The sequence below is a fragment of the Ceratotherium simum genome, chromosome 5 (assembly GCF_057802395.1).
Source record: "Ceratotherium simum simum isolate JZ-2026a chromosome 5, ASM5780239v1, whole genome shotgun sequence".
Taxonomy (NCBI): Eukaryota; Metazoa; Chordata; class Mammalia; order Perissodactyla; family Rhinocerotidae; genus Ceratotherium; species Ceratotherium simum.
In genome coordinates, this window is record NC_141904.1 from 49,905,484 (window position 1) to 49,922,478 (window position 16,995).

Sequence of the window (16,995 nt, forward strand, 5' to 3'; positions counted from 1 at the left end):
ACACATAAGAATAAATCATTATTGTTTTAAGCCACTAAATTTTGAGGTGATTCATAATGCAGCAATAGATAACTGTCATCCTCAGGTACAACAGAGACATGGCTACCTTTAGTGGCTTTGTGCAAATCAGAAAAAAAGTGAGTCATAAAAACATGCCTCAATGGGCAAACACACTTTTGTTCAAATAAAAGATGACCCTTCCTCCAGAATGCAGCCCTGTGCCAGGTGCACAGCATGGATTTAAGCCGACACTCAGCTCCGTCGCTGGGTTACATAAGCTGCACACTGTGTGTGTGAACCTCCTGGGAGATTTCTACACAATTCTCTCTTCAGTTAGCAGAGACCAGAAACTTACCTTCAGGACAGGTTTAATTACTCCAGTTAAGGATAGAGAGAAAGCACCTAGAGCAGTGCTCCCAGCCTTGATAATTCAGTAGAACACTGACTTTTATTGAAGAAGATAGGCCAAATGTTGCTTATACACAGTCACTGCATTTTTCAGGCAAGCCAATTAGGCAAGCTCCTCCTTGAAAAAAGATGCATAGTTCTCAGAAAAAAGAGGAGCCATCATTCCTCTGAACCACTCAAGAACATTCAGAGAAGAGGCAGACAGAGCTAGATTCTAGAGGAGGTGGCAATCAGGAGCTAGGCCCTCAGGCAGGTGGCATTGCCCAGTAGAGATGGCACCATGAGCCCAAGGCCTCCCTGGTCCTAGGAGAATACCCTGGACCAGAGGTCTACGAGAAAAGGTTGGGCAATGCCACCAGTCTTCACAGACCAACAGGCCTGAATCAGGCTGGTCCCAGGCCTCCTGTTCCGGCTGCATAGTGGATGCCTCCCTCTGGACTATAGCACACAGGGCCATAGCGCAACTGGGGCTCCTCTTCCTCATACCAGCGCTGTTCACTGAAGTCAGGGAAGAAGGCTGCAATCTCTCTACTGGCTGAAACCACAGAGTCTGTAAGGAGAGGTAAGAAAGAGAAGGGGTTCTCGTAGAGAGCACAGGATGGAGGCAAGAGACAGTCATAATCGGGTTCAGAAACCTGAGCCTCTACTTCTGCCTGCCCCTCAGTCCTGGGGCCACATCTACTGAGAAGGCCACAAAGGGCCACAAACACAACTGGGAAGAAAGCTCACTGGGGGGACCTGGTTCTCAACCCTACCATATGGCCTGCCCACCAACCCCAAACCATGCTCCCTTATTTGTGGCTGACATGGGAGGCAGACTCACCGGAGCCATGGGTTGTGTTGCGGGTGTCAGTGAGGCCAAAACTCCCCCGAATTGAATCTGGGGCCACGTAGCGTGCTCGAAACACTCTGGTGGGTCCCATCAGCGTCCTCCAGAACTGGATGGCATCCTTGTGGGCGAGGATGTAGGCTCGGATTGGCCCACTGTGAACAGAAGGAGGACATATCAGCAATCTGGCTATCTGGTCTAGGAGGGTACACTGTGAGCAGGGCACAAATAAAAGCACACTGTATATCCTGAGAGTTTCCTTGCCTTTATAGCTAGGTACCAATGCTGCTTCAAATAGAAGGTGATAAAGGGCCACTGCTGATGTACAAGAAAGGCCACAGAGATCAGCAGAGTTGCTAGGTAGCATTCAATACTACTCTTCTACAGCCACTGGTCCAGTAACCACTGGACCAGTGACAGGTGGCCACCAGGTCAGTGTTGGATCAGTCAGAGCCCCAAGTCCATGTTTCTTCAGCCACCTGACACTGATTACCACTTTAAAAAGTGGCAAATGAAATTAACAAATCTATTCAGGGGGCAGGAGAGCTATGTCTCAGTGGATAAAGATGCCAGAACCAAATTTGGAAGTACCTGGCCATGAACTCCACCAGCCGCTGATAGAAAAAACGCCCTGCAAAGAGAGAGTACCTTCATCAAGACACTGGCGCCCAAGAGAACTTTTTGTACGTCTGCCTTCTTACTTGGAATAATAAAAACCGTTTTAGAGAAAAGAACAAGGACCTTGGAATCTGACATTCTTGAGTCAGAATCCAGGCTCTGCCACTTACAACTGTGCAGTTTCAGGTAAGTCATTATCTTCCCTAACTCAGTTCCCTAATCTGTGTACTGAGGATACAACAATACCTACCTCACCAGGGCTGTTGGCAGAATTAAAGGAAATCATGAGCATTAGGCCAATTTCTGACAGTGTAAACATTCACTAATTGTTAACTACTGATATTATCAGGACATAAAACTAAGTTTCTGGTTGGGACTCTGAGGTGGAATCCTCCTAGAAAAAATATTAAAAAAGATTGATAATCATGAAAAGTCTGTGTATAAACCAAGACTTTAGAAGGCTGGCTGCAATTTTACAGTTGGTAGGTCAGAGAGAGCCTGCCATTGTGTATCCAGGTAAAATCTCTCTTGCACGCCTCTTGGCATAGAGATGCTTCCCAATCAGAGGACTGTTGATCCTACCTTCATGCTCTTGGTAAAACTTCTGGCAATCTTCTTTTCTCCACAGAAGTTCTCTCATTCGTACAATAAGGAACTTGTTGCTCAGAATCTGCTGATGAACAGCCTGGATAAATACCACCCCAAAGATAAAAATCAGTCAAAGGGACCATCTGAGGCTGACCAAAAGAACCATGAAGACCCGCTAGAGTCCAGGACTTGCGGGTCTGTCCTGTTGGTGGGTCAGAAGAGAAAGAAGGTGAGGTGAGGTAAAGACCTTCAGTCACATAGCCAGAGCGTGAGCCTCAGGTGGAGGGGGGCAGGAAGTGCTATCTCTGCCCCTCCATTCCTACAGCCCTTTGAGCTTAAGCCCACAGGACCCACACTAAGACCATCATAAAAGTCTCTTGATAGTGGTTTTGCCTTGAGTTTTTCTCTCTCCAAACCATCACACTCGATAGATTAAAAATACCATAATTTATATGTCCCACTCTGGTTAGAAGCTTTTGAGTGGTTCCTATTATTCATGGAATGAAGTACAACCACTTTAGCCCACTGCTCAAGGCTGCAGTTTCCTTGCCCTCCACCATTTCCCATTCTCTAGTCCCATCAACCCAGCCCGCCTGTGGCACTCAGACCCACCACACACATTCCTGCCTCAGCATCTCCCTTCTATGGAACACCTGCCCTCCTCCTGTGCACAAACTGAAGTCCACCCTTCCTCTGAGGCCTGGCCAAGTCCTAGCACTTGCAGGCCACCACTCCTGGCTGCTCTGGTTTTCCTCTGCACCGCAGTAGGCTTACTGAACAGTGCTGCTCAGCTAGCACTTATCAAACTATTGTAGGCAGAATCCTCAAATGACCCTCACCCAGCCCCACCAAGATTCTGCATCCAGATCTCCAAGACTGTGAATATGATGCAACATGATTATGTTACATTACATAGCAAAAGGGATTTTGCAGGTGTAATTAAGGTTACTGGCAGTTGACTTTGCTTTAATCAAAAGGGAGATTATCCAGAGGGGCCTAATTAATCACATGAGCTCTTTATAAGCAGAGTTTTATCTGGCTGGGGGCTAAAGGAGAGGTCAGAGAGATTTAAAGCATGAGAGGCATTCGACGCACTGTTGCTGTCTTGAAGATGGAGTGGGCTATGGGATAAGGAATGTGAGTGGTCTCTAAAAACTGAGAGCAGTCCTTGCCTGAAGGCCAGCAAGGATATGGGGACCTCAGTCCTATAAGCACAGGAACCTGCTAACAACCTGAATGAGTTGGGAAGTGTCTTCTTCCCCAGACCCTCCAGATAAGGGCCCAATCAGCTGATACCTTGACTTTGGCCTTGTGAGACCCTAAGGAGAGAACCCAGCCAAGCCTACTGGACCTCTAAATTCTAGAATTGTAAGATAATAAATGAGTGTTGTTTTAAGCTGCTAAGTTTGTGGTAATTTGTTAAGTAGCAATAGAAAACTAATATATATACATTGTATTAAAGTTTGGTTCTTATTGTTATTGTATAGGATCCTTTCTTATATTTTATACCTGGCCCAATTCTCCAATACATTTTTAGTCTCCTTAGGGTCAGAGTCCAGGGCTCCTAGCTTTGCCTCCACAGCAGCTAGCACAGGACTGTGTTGTCACTCTTCACAAGTGGCTCTATGGAACCTGAAACAGAAGCAATGCCCTGGGCATACAGCAGAGGCTTAGGATTTGTTCTTACCTCCAGAATCAGTGGGTGAGCAACTGCATCAGGCTTGATCAGGGCCAGAGTGAGCTGGAGAGCCTGAGGGCTTCGCAAGATAGAAGTCATCTCACTCCTGCCATCAGAGAGTTGGATTAGGGACCCATCAGTGCTGCACTCCCCACCCTTCCTACTCTGGAGCCATGCAGCCTTGCACGCCAACCGGTGCTCTCACTCCTGACACTCATAAAACTTGAAGGTTACCTAGTAAGGCTGTATACATTATTTGTATTTAATTGCCCATTGGGGCTCATGAGATTGAGGGAAGGGGTTGGTAGAGTGGGCACTGAAGTTGCCGTGTAATATACATAATCTTGTTTGTGCGACTATAAGCCTACAAAGGAGTTACCTATTCAGGAGAAATTCAAGTTTAAACACTACCTGTCTCTGCCAACATTCCCTTCCCTTCCTAACTTTCCTTTGTGTTTTACAGAGGATTTACAATTTATATTCCTAAACAGCCTGGCCATAAGGGTACAATAACTGTTTCCACTCATCCTCTATCCCATAGTGCTCTCCCATCAATTCTAGAATTAGAAGACTGAATAGACAAGAACTGGGATGCTGCCAAGATACCAAAAAAAGTCTGCGGGATATATACCATCTCTTATCTAATCTTACAGATAGGACAGGATCTCCCTGCCCAAAAAACACTCAGCTGTCCTCAATGCAAGGCTTGCAGACACTCAACTCCAAGGCCAAGGACTAGTTGTAACCATTTTGTATCTGAAGCAGCTGAAACAGTGCCTGGCACAAAGGTGCTTGGTCAATTTTATTGACTAAATGAACCTATATAGTCTTTTTCTTATTTCATTTTTGTTTTTTGGTTTTTTTTGCTGAGGAAGATTCGCCCTGAACTAACATCTGTTGCCAATCTTCCTCTATTTTGTTTGTGGGTTGCTGCCACAGCATGGCTGACAAGTGGTGTAGGTCTGCACCTGGGATCTGAACCTGCAAACCCGGGCCGCTGAAGCAGAGCATACGAACTTAACCCCTAGGCCACAGGGCCAGCTCCAAACCTATATAGTCTTATTCCATTCATCTTTGTATTTCTAGTGTCTAGCATGGTGTACGAGCTCAATAAATAATTGTGGAAATGATATAAAGAACAGAAAATATTTTATAAACTGGACTAAGAGTATTTGAGGTCTCTTTCAACTGTAAAATTCTATTTACATGTGAGAAATTGATCATCTCTGCAGGACTAAGTACTAGGTCTCAAAAGATTATCTGGTGGAACCCCTAAATTTGCCAACAAATACAGAGAAGGCTTCCCTGAACACACACAGGGATTGAGTCTGGACAACACTCTCATCTCTCTTAGCCCAAAAGTAGCCTAACAATCACATTAAAGGCAGTGCTAGGGTCTGGCCCAAACAAAAAAAACTATGCCAACATCTCATCTACCCATGTCCTTTCTACAGCTTTCAGCTTGATACTCCACTCAAACCACAAAGCTAAGCCCAGTCTAACCAGTACAAGATCAGCCAACCTACTCTCCCTAATATCCCAGGTGGTGAATAATCCAAAAGTGAGCGGAATCTTCACCATATATCTAGGGAGAGACATCCTTGACATCTCCCCTCCCTCACCCTCCATACCACCAAGTTCTGGCAATGTTACCTAACCAATCTCTCTCAAATCCATACAGTTCTCTCCCTCTCAACTGCCACCACTCCAGTCCAAGACATCCTCCCTGAACTTCTGCAACAGCTTCCTCAATGGTCTCCCAGTTTCTACTCTTGCCACCCTCTACAGTCTGTTCTCCACACAGCAGCCAGAGTGAACTAAAAATGCAAATCTAATATCATTCTCCTCCTTAACCCTTTAAAGTGTACCCTGCTTTTATGATAAAACCCCAAATCCTTATCGTGGCCTACTAGGCTTCACATGATCTGATCCCTGTGTACCTCTCTAGACTCATCTGGAACCCCACACTCCTTAACTTTCTTTTGCTCTAGCCTCATGGGCCTTATAGCTCCAGATTTTCTGGCCTGACAGCCTTTGCCTGAGAATTTTTATCAGTCCAGATGTGCTTCCTCTGGTTACCTCCTACTCACCCACTAGGTCTTAGCTCACTTCCCCTGTTATTTCTCATGGCTTCTTGTATGTTTTCTTCAGGTACATCTTCCCCACTAGAAGGTTAGCTCTACGAAAGCTGGGATCTGTTTTGCTCACCATCCTAGCCTTAGTATTCTGTGCAGAGTGCCTAGCACGTAGCTAACTGAATGAGTTAATGAACGAACCTGATCCAGCTATTCCAAGGCCAGGCTACTAGGGGCTCTCTAGGAGAGGACGTGGTTCCTTTCCTAATGCCAGCTAAGTTATGGCTGTCTTGGTCTTGGTTTACAACAGATGTTGACAGGTTGAGTAACTTGCTCAACTTAAAGGTCACTCCATCAGAGAATTACAAATTTTAGAAGTTGCCTGGACATTTGCCCCCACACCTAAGGCGCCACTTCCTCTGCTTCCAGGAAGCCGAAGGTCAAGCTTCTAGTCCTCCCAGGCCCGGCGGGGACCTGCAGCGTCTCAACTCCGCCTCCACCCCCCCGCCCCCACACCTGAGGCCCCGCCCTCTAGTCCCCCGGGTTCACACCCTCTGCTCTTGACACCGTCCTCTTCCTCGCTGCCCCTCCGTTTTTCCAGGCCTACAGCCGCGCGACCCTTGCCCCTGTACCGGGGCCTAAGCCCACTCCAGATTCTGGGCTATTCAGAGCCCCAGTCCTGCTAGAGTTCGGGGCCGGATTCACCTGGTCCTCCCGCTGCGCCGCCCAGCCACCAGGCACCGTGATAGCTAGCCTGTGCGGCCCAAGCGGGGTCCTTCAGGCGGTGCGCCGGGCAGCTCTCCTTGGGTCCTTGCCGTGAGGCTGCGGGCCTTGCCGGAAGCGGAATGAGGTGACGTGTGAGTCTTGGAGGGCGAGCACGCAGTCGGATTGGCCAGGGCCGGAGGCGGGCGCAGCTGGCAGGAGAAGGGCCGACCTGGTGGCGGCCCTTGTACCTCTCCGGCGCTTGCCCCGGACTGGACGAGAGGATGAAGCCGTCTCGGGCGGAAACTGCTCCTCCGAGCCCAGCTTGGGCGCCCTCAGGCGGGAGGGAGGGCCAGAGGCAGGACACCTAGAGGACAGGATGGGCGTTTCAGGGTGCCAGCCTGGCAGTGGGCAGCGCCCTCCCTTGGGGCCACCGGAGTGGACCTTGTCTGACTAGGTTCTCTCTTATATGTTTTGTCTAGGGTAGTGCCTGGTTGGTGCCCAGTATTTGTTGGAGGTACGCTGAGGGCGAAGAACTTCTGTGCTCAGCCATTGAAAGTCTTGATTTCTGAGCTATACGTAGTCACGAAGGAGCAGAGCTAATATGGGGTTGGTGAGGGAGGATTCTTGGCTGGATTCCAGGTGTACACTGGGCATGAGGGAAACTAGTCGTAACGGCCTTGAACATGTCGCTAAGGAAGTGGGAGTGGGTTACCCTGGAGTCTGTTGAAGCAGTCCAGGGTGAGAAGATGAGAACTGAGGGTTTTACTGGTGTTTAGTCTAGTGTATTGAGAGGGTGATGACAGTGGCTATGGAGAGGGGACAGTGTGGCAGGTTGAATGAGGGTGATAAAATTTTTTCTTGGAATCACTGAACTTGAGAAGAGTGAAAATGATAGCTGTCATCAATATAAATTTTTTTTAAACTGATTTTGGTGCTTGCATATACAGGTGTTGCACTCCTGGAATGTTGGAAGGAGGTTCTGTGGTCCTGGCAGCTTGTTTCCACTGGTGTCTTTAAGAAAGTCCATTTGTCACCTGTCTGGTTGGTGAACGCACATGTCCATTTCTGTCTTGACGGGATGAGAGTAAACTCATCATGTGCCACTGACCAGACATCTGATTTAGTATTATTTTCCAAATGCACCATGTCCAGTTTTGTTTTCTACCTTTATCTTCATTAACATACCTTTGGACTATAGGGACTTTGTCGATTTTTAGACCAAGTTTCTGTCTGTCTTCTCTGTTTCTCTGTCTTACACATACCGTAGAAGGCTTTAGTTCTGTATTTTATAATTGTTTTGACCATCCTCAACAACAAGCCTATATAATGAAACTATGGGCAGATGTGATTTTAGGGGAAGACCCAATAAATAACAACCTTTTTCTGAACTTCGGCTCAGAACCAACAGAAATAAAGGAATGGCAGGCAGAATGGAGACCAAATGTCAGCTTAGTTAATACTGATGGAGCGTTGGAGAACATAACTTGGTGTGAGAGCCAAATGTGCCTGCCTTCTAACTCTGTGCTATCCAAGTTCAATGCCAGGTCTCTTATAAGCCTCACTTAAAACAACAACAACAAGAATCTAAATAGTTAACAAGACATCTAAAATTATCACAGCATGGCCCGACACCCACAAAATTTAGAAAGCGGGGCAATCCCCAGCCCCTACCAGATACCAGGCAAAATTTTGTGCTAGAAACCTGTCAAAAGACCCCAATACTCAGTGATACCTGAGGGAAGGTGAATAGGCTGAAAAAGTCTTGATTCAGTTTTACTGGGACTCCAGTAATTCTATACCAGTTATTCAGAGTCTCCAACTTGTGAGTCTAGACTCCATTGGGAGAATCACCATTAAGAGGTTAATTATGACCTATGTTCATTGTATCCTGAGGGGAACTGCCTGTGTCTAGTCTTGTTTCTGGATAGTGGTATTTACGATGATGCTGCCTTCTTGCAGTGTTAATTTACAGTATGGTAGCCCCAACCAGGTCTTCTTTGAGATGCCTTTCTTTTTCATCCAGCATATTCAAATTTCTTAATACCATTTCTCTTTGGGTCCTGTGTTTCTGGCACCCAGGGCTGCACTGAGGGTGGGCTCTAATGACACAGCTTCCCAGCCCCCTGTGAGCAGTCCTCAGTGGCCACTGTCTTCTGCTGTGGAGGTGCTCAGGCCCAGGACACCTGCCTCCTGAAGGGGTTCGGGGGAGAGTCCTTTACCCACACGTTTCAGTTGGAAATCACTCTCGGCCGATTTTTTAGCTGAAGCTGCTCTTCTTGCTTCTAAAGTTTGTTCCCCCAGACACCCAGTGAGAATTGGGACCTGTGCCATGTGTTCCCCAAGATACTGCCCTCAGCTTCTGGATGTGTCAGGTGAGGAGTAGCATTTCTTTGAGATACTTCTCTTTTGGCATTTTTCTCTCTGCTTTTCTCCTGCCCTTTTCCAGAAGGCTCATTGAGTTTCTAACATTTTATTGTTGAAGAGAGGAAGACCCACGGAGCCAGCTCTTTGCTAGGCTACAGGAAGTGGGGAGGAAATGAGCCTGTGGGGCCATGCCCTGGAGATTTGTCTCTCAGTTGTTTTCTAAGATGTCAACTTTCTCTTAAGAAAATCTCTCTCTTCCTTTGTTCTCGTTCTTGCACTGCTCCTAATCTGATGGAGCAGGTTTCTAAAGCTCTGCTTTTCTTCCTGGACTTCCTGAGCGTGATTCCTCAAGACAATGTTCCAGGCACAGGCTTTTCCATTACCTTCTTTTTTTTTTTTTTTTTTTGTGAGGAAGATCAGCCCTGAGCTAATATCCGTGCTAATCCTCCTCTTTTTTTGCTGAGGAAGACCGGCTCTGAGCTAACATCTATTGCCAATCCTCCTCCTTTTTTTTTTTTTTTTTCTTTCCCCCAAAGCCCCAGTAGATAGGTGTATGTCATAGTTGCACATCCTTCTAGTTGCTGTATGTGGGACGCGGCCTCAGCATGGCCAGAGAAGCGGTGTGTCGGTGTGCGCCTGGGATCCGAACCTGGGCCGCCAGTAGGGGAGCGTGCGCACTTAACCGCTAAGCCACCAGGCTGGCCCCTCCATTACCTTCTTAACCTTTGTAGCTGTAGTAATTTCATTGAGTGTATTTTCTACTTCAGTCTAAGAAGATGGCATATTTTATTTGTAATAAGGGCACTGTTTCTTCTTTGTTAGAAATAGAACCCACCACCTTTTTATTTATTTATTTTTTTAATTTTTATTTATTTATTTATTTATTTTCTCCCCCCAAAGCCCCAGTAGATAGTTGTATGTCATAGCTGCACATCCTTCTAGTTGCTGTATGTGGGATGCGGCCTCAGCGTGGCCGGAGAAGCGGTGCGTCGGTGCGCGCCCGGGATCGAACCCCGGGCCGCCAGCAGCGGAGTGCGCACACTTAACCACTAAGCCACAGGGCCAGCCCTCACCACCTTTTTAACTGTTGAAGCAGCAGTATAAATCTCAACTGTGAAACCATGGCCAGAGTTACTGGCAAAGAGACCAGCAGGTGGGGAGTAACCCTTAAATCATGTAGAAAAAAATGCATGAGTTCCTCCAGTTTTGTCATTTGGCCTTGAGTCTAGCTCAGAACAGCATAAGGGATGGAATTTGGGACAGCCTTTCCATGCCACCTGCTAGGCTAGGCCTAACAGTGTAAAGTTCAGAGCTTACACACTTGTGTTCCTTAGCATATGTGAACTTAATTTCGGTTTAAGGCCCCTTGCCTGTAGAACTAGCTAAAAAACACAGTAAAGGACCAAGTAATTGTTTTGCCCCTGATATCTAAAAGGTTTATATAGGGAAAGACTTCCCTACAGTCACATCTGTGCCTCAGCAGGGCCTGCTCCCTGAGATCTCTCTGCTTCTTAGGGTCTCCAGATGCCCCACAAGGGAAGGCAGTGTGTCTGTGCTAAGGCCAAGGCCAGTGTTGGTATAGTTAGGTGTCAGACTGTAACCAGCTGTGCTCTAAGGCCCAGACCTTAGCCCTTCCATACTAAAACCATAGTCCGTGCATAGGGACAGTGCCTTTGCTGAACCATGTGACTGGCATTTGGCTAAGGTTCTTATTCATCCCTGCCTGTATATAAAATCAGATTTATAAAAACACTTGCCTGTGAACAAAGTGGCCAACATTCAACATGGCCAACTTGAAAAGTGTTTGAAATGCCTCAAGTATTGGTCCCATCATAGCCTCAACTTACTTGTAATCCCCACGTTCCTCACCGTTTTTTACATTCTCTGCCAAATCATCAGATGCTAACATTCTTTTGAATAAAACTCATCCCTCCCCTTGCCAAAGGGCAGAGCCTTCTGTAAAACTTCCAACACAGAGCAGCAGAACCTGTGGGCACCTGTTTCCCAAAATAAGGGACGGAAGAAGGGGCCGAGCTACACTTGCCTGGCTCTCTGTTCCTGAAGCTTGAGCCAGGAGGGAAGAGGTGCAGCAAAGGCCAGGAGTGTTTAGGGGAAATCCTTCCTTGTGGACCCAGGGAATTAGGCCAAGAAGCGTTTGCTTTCTAATAGAGTTGGAAATAACTCATTTGAGCCTGTGAGTTTGGAATAACGGTAGGACATTCAAGCAGAACTAGCTTGTTGGATAAGGTTAGGTTTGGGAGTTGTCAAAGTGGTGGTAGTAAAAAATATGTCAGTGAAGAACTGACCATGGGAGAGAATGCAGAGAGAAAACAGAGGGCCAAAGACCAATCCTTCCCTTGTCAAAGAATAATTTTAAAACTTTTACTTGTATACAAGGGAAAACAATAATTGATTGATTTAATCTAGCAAAAGCAAAAACAGAATTTATATAAGAGAAAAACTAGAGACAGAAGAAGGAGAAACTAGATAGTTTGAAAATTGTGGCTTTTATTTTCTGTGGGTAAGCTCCTGATTAACTGTCAGCCAACAAAGAAGCCACTTAGAGTATTCTGCCCAGGGGCAACTGGATGGATTATTAATAACACAACTTCACTTGGTTATGGATTCTCTAGAAGACCTTAGGAGTTTTAGCTAAGGTGTATGTGTCACACTGTCTCTGGATAAATAATGTCAATCAATATCCTTTGTAAGAACCTTCATCATAGATATACCAGGTTTGTACTATGTCTCTTATCAGAATTTCTGAACTTCTCCCTTTTAAGCATTTTTTAAAATATTTGGAACCCATTTCGTATCCAGCCTACTCACTGGCCTGTTGAAATCAGGAGACTAGGTCCCAAGGATTAGTTTAGTCAAGTTTAGCTGCTGAAGTGGCTTTCTTTCTCGATTGATTGATTGTTTTACTTCTCATATAATATAAACCCTAGTATAAAAAATGTGTTAGCAATTGCACAGACTCCATTTTGGCAGGTCAGTATCTAGTTGAAGACTGTCCTAGCCAATGAATTTATGGTAGTCTATCGAGCCTCCAAGATTTGAGATGCTTTAATTTGCTATTTGAACTGTAGTTGAATTATGACTCACCTAGCTAGGGTAAAATGTTTTTGTAAAACTCGGTGAAATCCGGTGTCTTTGATCCCTTTTGATAAGTAACTGTGTTGGTCTCTCAGTAAGATGAGGTAACTGAAGGTTTTGTTTCAAATACTTGGAAAAGCTAGATAATAAATGTAGCAGTTAGAAATTGGCGGTGAAGGACAAAAAAAATTAACATAAAAGGAAAGAGGAAAGAAAAGGAGGAAGAGACAAATAAAATATAAGGGAGGAAGCTGTCTACAAATAGTATTATCTTCTTGATTGGTAAAGTATTGCAAGGAAACTGTCTACTTCTACAAGTCGTCTGCTTCTGGAGGCCCTTTAGTGAGCCTCAGAGTTGGGTCACCAGTGGGACTACATGTTTAAACTGGGAAGCTTATATCCATGGTTATATATCCAAGAAGTTAAGAGTGGTATTTGTAATTAAGATCACCTGAAATAGGCCTTTCCAGTGAAGTTCTGACTGACTGATTGTCCCTAAGTGTCCCCACCTTATCAAAGGAGAGATACCGATGTATCTAGGCATGTTCGTGTCCTCCTTTTTCTAAAAATGGTGCCAGTAGACTTGCTTGACACAGGGTTGCCACAAACCTTCAATTTGTAAAAACCACAGTATCTGTGAAGCGCAATAAAGCAAAGCACTATGAAATGAGGTATGCCTGTATGTAAATATATGTTTTTGTGTATATATCTTAATTTCCCCTACTTATGTGTATATATAAGCACTTATAACAATATTGTTTCTAAAAGACAATTAGGATAAGATCTTATTCCATTAGATTTTAAGATACATCCTAATCTTATTTATTAATTCCCTCTTCAGAGGCAGATAAGGAATATCAGTTTATTTGCTCAAATTTTTTGTATTTATAAAGTGGAAAATTTTATCAACTTTTGAACAAGTTAGAGAAGTTCACTGTGACAAGAGCAGAATCTGTGGTAGAAACAAGTGCTGTTATCCATGACAAATGTTGATTACTTACTGCACTGGTAGGTTCTGAGTAGCTATGGTTATATTCTGAATTTGGCACACAATGTGTCCTGTCAGCAGGACTTCTGGTCAGATTTGTCTATCGCCAAGATCATGAACAGCACAATGCTTAGATTGCACCACGGGTGTAAGGGACATGCATCATTATATAAAACATGCTAGGAGTTTTTTTTTTTTTTATGTTTATAGATTTTATATTTGAAATCTCACCATATAGCTTCAGGATGTAATGTAGCTCTAGAATTAATTCACACTTAGAATATTTAAAATGCAAAGTAGGGAAACTAAAATTGCTTGTTGGCATTGTGCTCAGTTTAATAGGTGAGTCCACTACATAAATAGTACCTCAGATAATCTGGCAAACAAACTTTAGTTCCATTTCAGCAACTCCACCAGAGTGAGCCCAGGATAGGAGAATTATTTGAGAGTCAGTGTTTAAATGTCTCGACTTGTTAGGAGAGGTAGTCTGCCATGGGCCCTGAGCATCCCTGCACATTCTGGTTGAGTGTTCCAGACTGCAAGGCTGATCCATTTCTGCTACTGACAAGTATCTGTAGCAGGTGGTGTCAGCAACTAAGTAGGTCAAGGTGACCATGGCCTGACTATCAACTACCACATAACTGCTTGCTCCCCAGGGGAGGGAGCCTGGCTTATTTACTGCTTGCTACAGTGTTTGCTGCTTGCTCAAAAGAGCCGGGCCCTCGACCCTGAGTTCCTCTCTCATGATGGAACCCACTGTGTGTGTAGCTGTTATCTGGTCCTCCACGTTGCCCTGTGGGAATTGGGGCTCAAGGAACCAGAGCAAATAGCCTGACATTCTAGATACTACTTTTGCTGAGAGTAAATTCTCTCTGATTCAGTTTTGTGACTTAGATCAGCATTTATGAAAGTAGTGTAAAATCTCTGACTCTTTACAGTTCTTGACAATAGTTACCCTGAAAGTGCATAGGGGAATGATTAAAATAGAAGAAATGGCATGAATATTCACAAACTGGATGGATAGTCCCCTAATTCAGAGATATTTACTTTAGAGAACAAAAATCCTGATAGAAGTTTCTATCTAGCTTTGAATCACCATCTCTGCTCACAACTGCTGAAACAAATATTTTCCATTAAAAAAAAAAGTACACTTAAAATACCTGCACACTCACTGTTCAGATGAAGTGTATGTTTTTTCTTTTGCTGTAAACATTATGGACAGAATTTTTCATCCCCTGAACTCAACTCCTGCCATTAGCCATTTACTTTTCCAAAAACTCAGGCATGATTCTTGGTTCCTTTCTTTGCCTCATTCCCCTCAACAATCCCTTAGCAAACCTGTCAGTTTAACCTTCAACTGTATCCTAAATCTAGTCACTTCTTACCATCTTCTAGCCTGAGCCAGCCTCATCTCTTCATGGACTATCTATTCCTACCCTTCTGTGGTTTATTTTTCATACAACTGTCAGATTGATCTTTTTAATGCATAAAGCACATCACATCACTCCCCTACCTAGAGCAGTGCCATGTTTTCCCTTCTACTAAGAACAAAATCCAGACTCCTCACCATGGCCCTAAAGCACCACGTGACAGCCTTTGCCGGCCTCCGTGCCTTCTTCACAAGCCACTCTTCTCTCACACCCACCATTCTACCACCTTGTTCCCACCTCAAGGCCTCCACAGGAGATGCTCAGTCTGCCTGCAAGCTCTTCTACCCAATATTTGTTTGGTTCACTCCTTAGCATTGTGTCACCTCCTCAGAGAGGCTTGGCCAGATTTCATTGTCTCAAGCAACACCCTCTCCCATCATTTTCTTTCCCATTACCCTTCTTTACTTTTCTTCTGAATATTTGCACCTATCTTTTGTTGCTTTAGCCCACCCTTTCTTCTGTCCTTACTAAAGAAGAGAGCAAAATCTGGCTAGCAACCCTCCAGATCCATCACTTGCCTCCTTCCTGATGGGTGTATGAAGTCTGTATGTGTGGATATGTGCGTGTGTGTGTGTGTGTGACTAGAAATCTATTGAACACAATTAGTGCAGAGTGCTTTGGAGGAGAAAAGGTGTTTCCCCCTGAGCCAAGTGAAGGGGACCCCAAGAGCCCAACTTGCAGATATGAGGAAGTGCCTACAGGAGAGGGAGATGGGCACATCCCTCCCCTATTGATCCCTTGAATCTCAGGACCTAGTGTTGCCATGGTCAAAAGGAGCATGCAGTGAGAGAGTTGGCATGAAATCTTGGCATGCAACCCCTGGAGTCTGGGGCTTATGTGACCATAGAACCTGATGCCTTCTATCTGCTTGAAGAATCTGCCCACAGCAAGGACAAAGGGAGTTACCCTCACCCTGCCTTCCTAACCCTAACAAATCCCAACCCTAGTCCCTAACCACTTACCCTAAATCCTGTTTCCTGACCCCTAACCCCATCACTGATGGTCATCTACCTCTTTTGACTTGTAACCTAATCCTAGCTCTTCTGACTCTGACCTTGGCTCATTCTTTTCTGAAGTTGACATTGTAACTCTGACCCTTGATCTTTAAATTCAAGTCCTAAACCTTAGGCCCCTTGCCCCTGCCCTAACATCTAACCCCATCTCAGTTTCTAACCACCACCCAAATATCTGACGCTTGGCTTCGACCCTTTTGACCCCTGACCACCACTCTAACCTTAATTTCTCTGATACTAATTTCCAACCCTAACCCAATCCGTAGTCCCTAAACTTAGAACCCTTTTAACCTAGACCTGGTTTCTAGATCCTGAGCCACTGACATTTATCCTCTAACCTACGAATCTCACCCTAGTCTATAAATTCTAACCTCTGATCCTGGAACCCCAGACCTCAATCATGACTCCACAGATGATAAGCCAGTACTTGACCTTACCCTGAGCCACAGACAAGAGTTGCAGCAACTCAAACTGCATAGGTCAAATGACACAATGAATGAATGCCAGCAAATTAATCCACCAAGCACAAAACATGAGACAGTAGGACCCCTGGAAAGTCAGAAAACTACCCTAAATACAGGATATGGTGGATAACAGCAAGCCTGAACAAACCTCCTCCAAGTCTCAGAAGATGAGCAATGAAAGTCCCAGTCATTGTGACCATACCTCTGTGTCCCAACATAGCAGTCTCGGTCAGCAAATCATCTCAGCCCCATGATGGAATTGAACAGTCCTTAGTAAATTGCAAGGCTCTCAGACATAAGAGATAGGTGGCTCAGAAAAGCCTCTGCCCTAGGACACAGCAAGAAAAACCTCAGCAACATAGCCACTATGACCCAGGAGACAGGAGCCACAGCCAGCATCACCATCCCCCAATCTCCCTGGCACAATCATCAGGACTCCAGGAGAAACCTCAGCAAACCAGCTAACAACCCAGCTGAACACAAGACAGGAAACCTATGTGAAGCCAGCTCTTTCCCCAAATTCCAGACCCTGATGTAGATGGGATCCCAGAAGCCTGCAGCATTCCAACATGAAACAAACTTCAAGAAGCAGGCGCAAGTAGGTTGAAAGTAAAAGGATGAAAAAAGATGCACCATGAAAACAGTAACCAAAAGAAACCTGGAGTGGCTAAACAAAATAAAATTTAAGACAAAAAATTGTTACTAGAAGCAAAGAAGGATATTTTAAAATGACCAAAGA

The 16,995-nt window shown here is 45.1% G+C and overlaps 1 protein-coding gene across 2 annotated transcripts; it reads right to left on the reverse strand.

Moving 5' to 3' along the window:
• Window positions 1-429: 429 nt before the first annotated feature.
• On the reverse strand, window positions 430-7,093 carry NME6 (NME/NM23 nucleoside diphosphate kinase 6). 2 transcript variants are annotated; one of them, XM_004419644.3, is made up of 6 exons: window positions 6,902-7,093; window positions 4,131-4,227; window positions 2,438-2,540; window positions 1,829-1,868; window positions 1,232-1,392; window positions 430-958 (listed from the first exon to the last, which is right to left on the reverse strand). In XM_004419644.3, the coding sequence occupies exons 2-6, from the start codon at window positions 4,218-4,220 to the stop codon at window positions 792-794; spliced, it is 561 nt and encodes a 186-aa protein (XP_004419701.1). In that variant the 5' UTR covers window positions 4,221-4,227; window positions 6,902-7,093; the 3' UTR covers window positions 430-791. The 2 variants fall into 2 exon arrangements, with proteins under 2 accessions (XP_004419701.1, XP_087287045.1); XM_087430919.1 differs by having other exon boundaries at window positions 6,748-7,092.
• Between the last annotated feature and the right edge of the window lie 9,902 nt (window positions 7,094-16,995).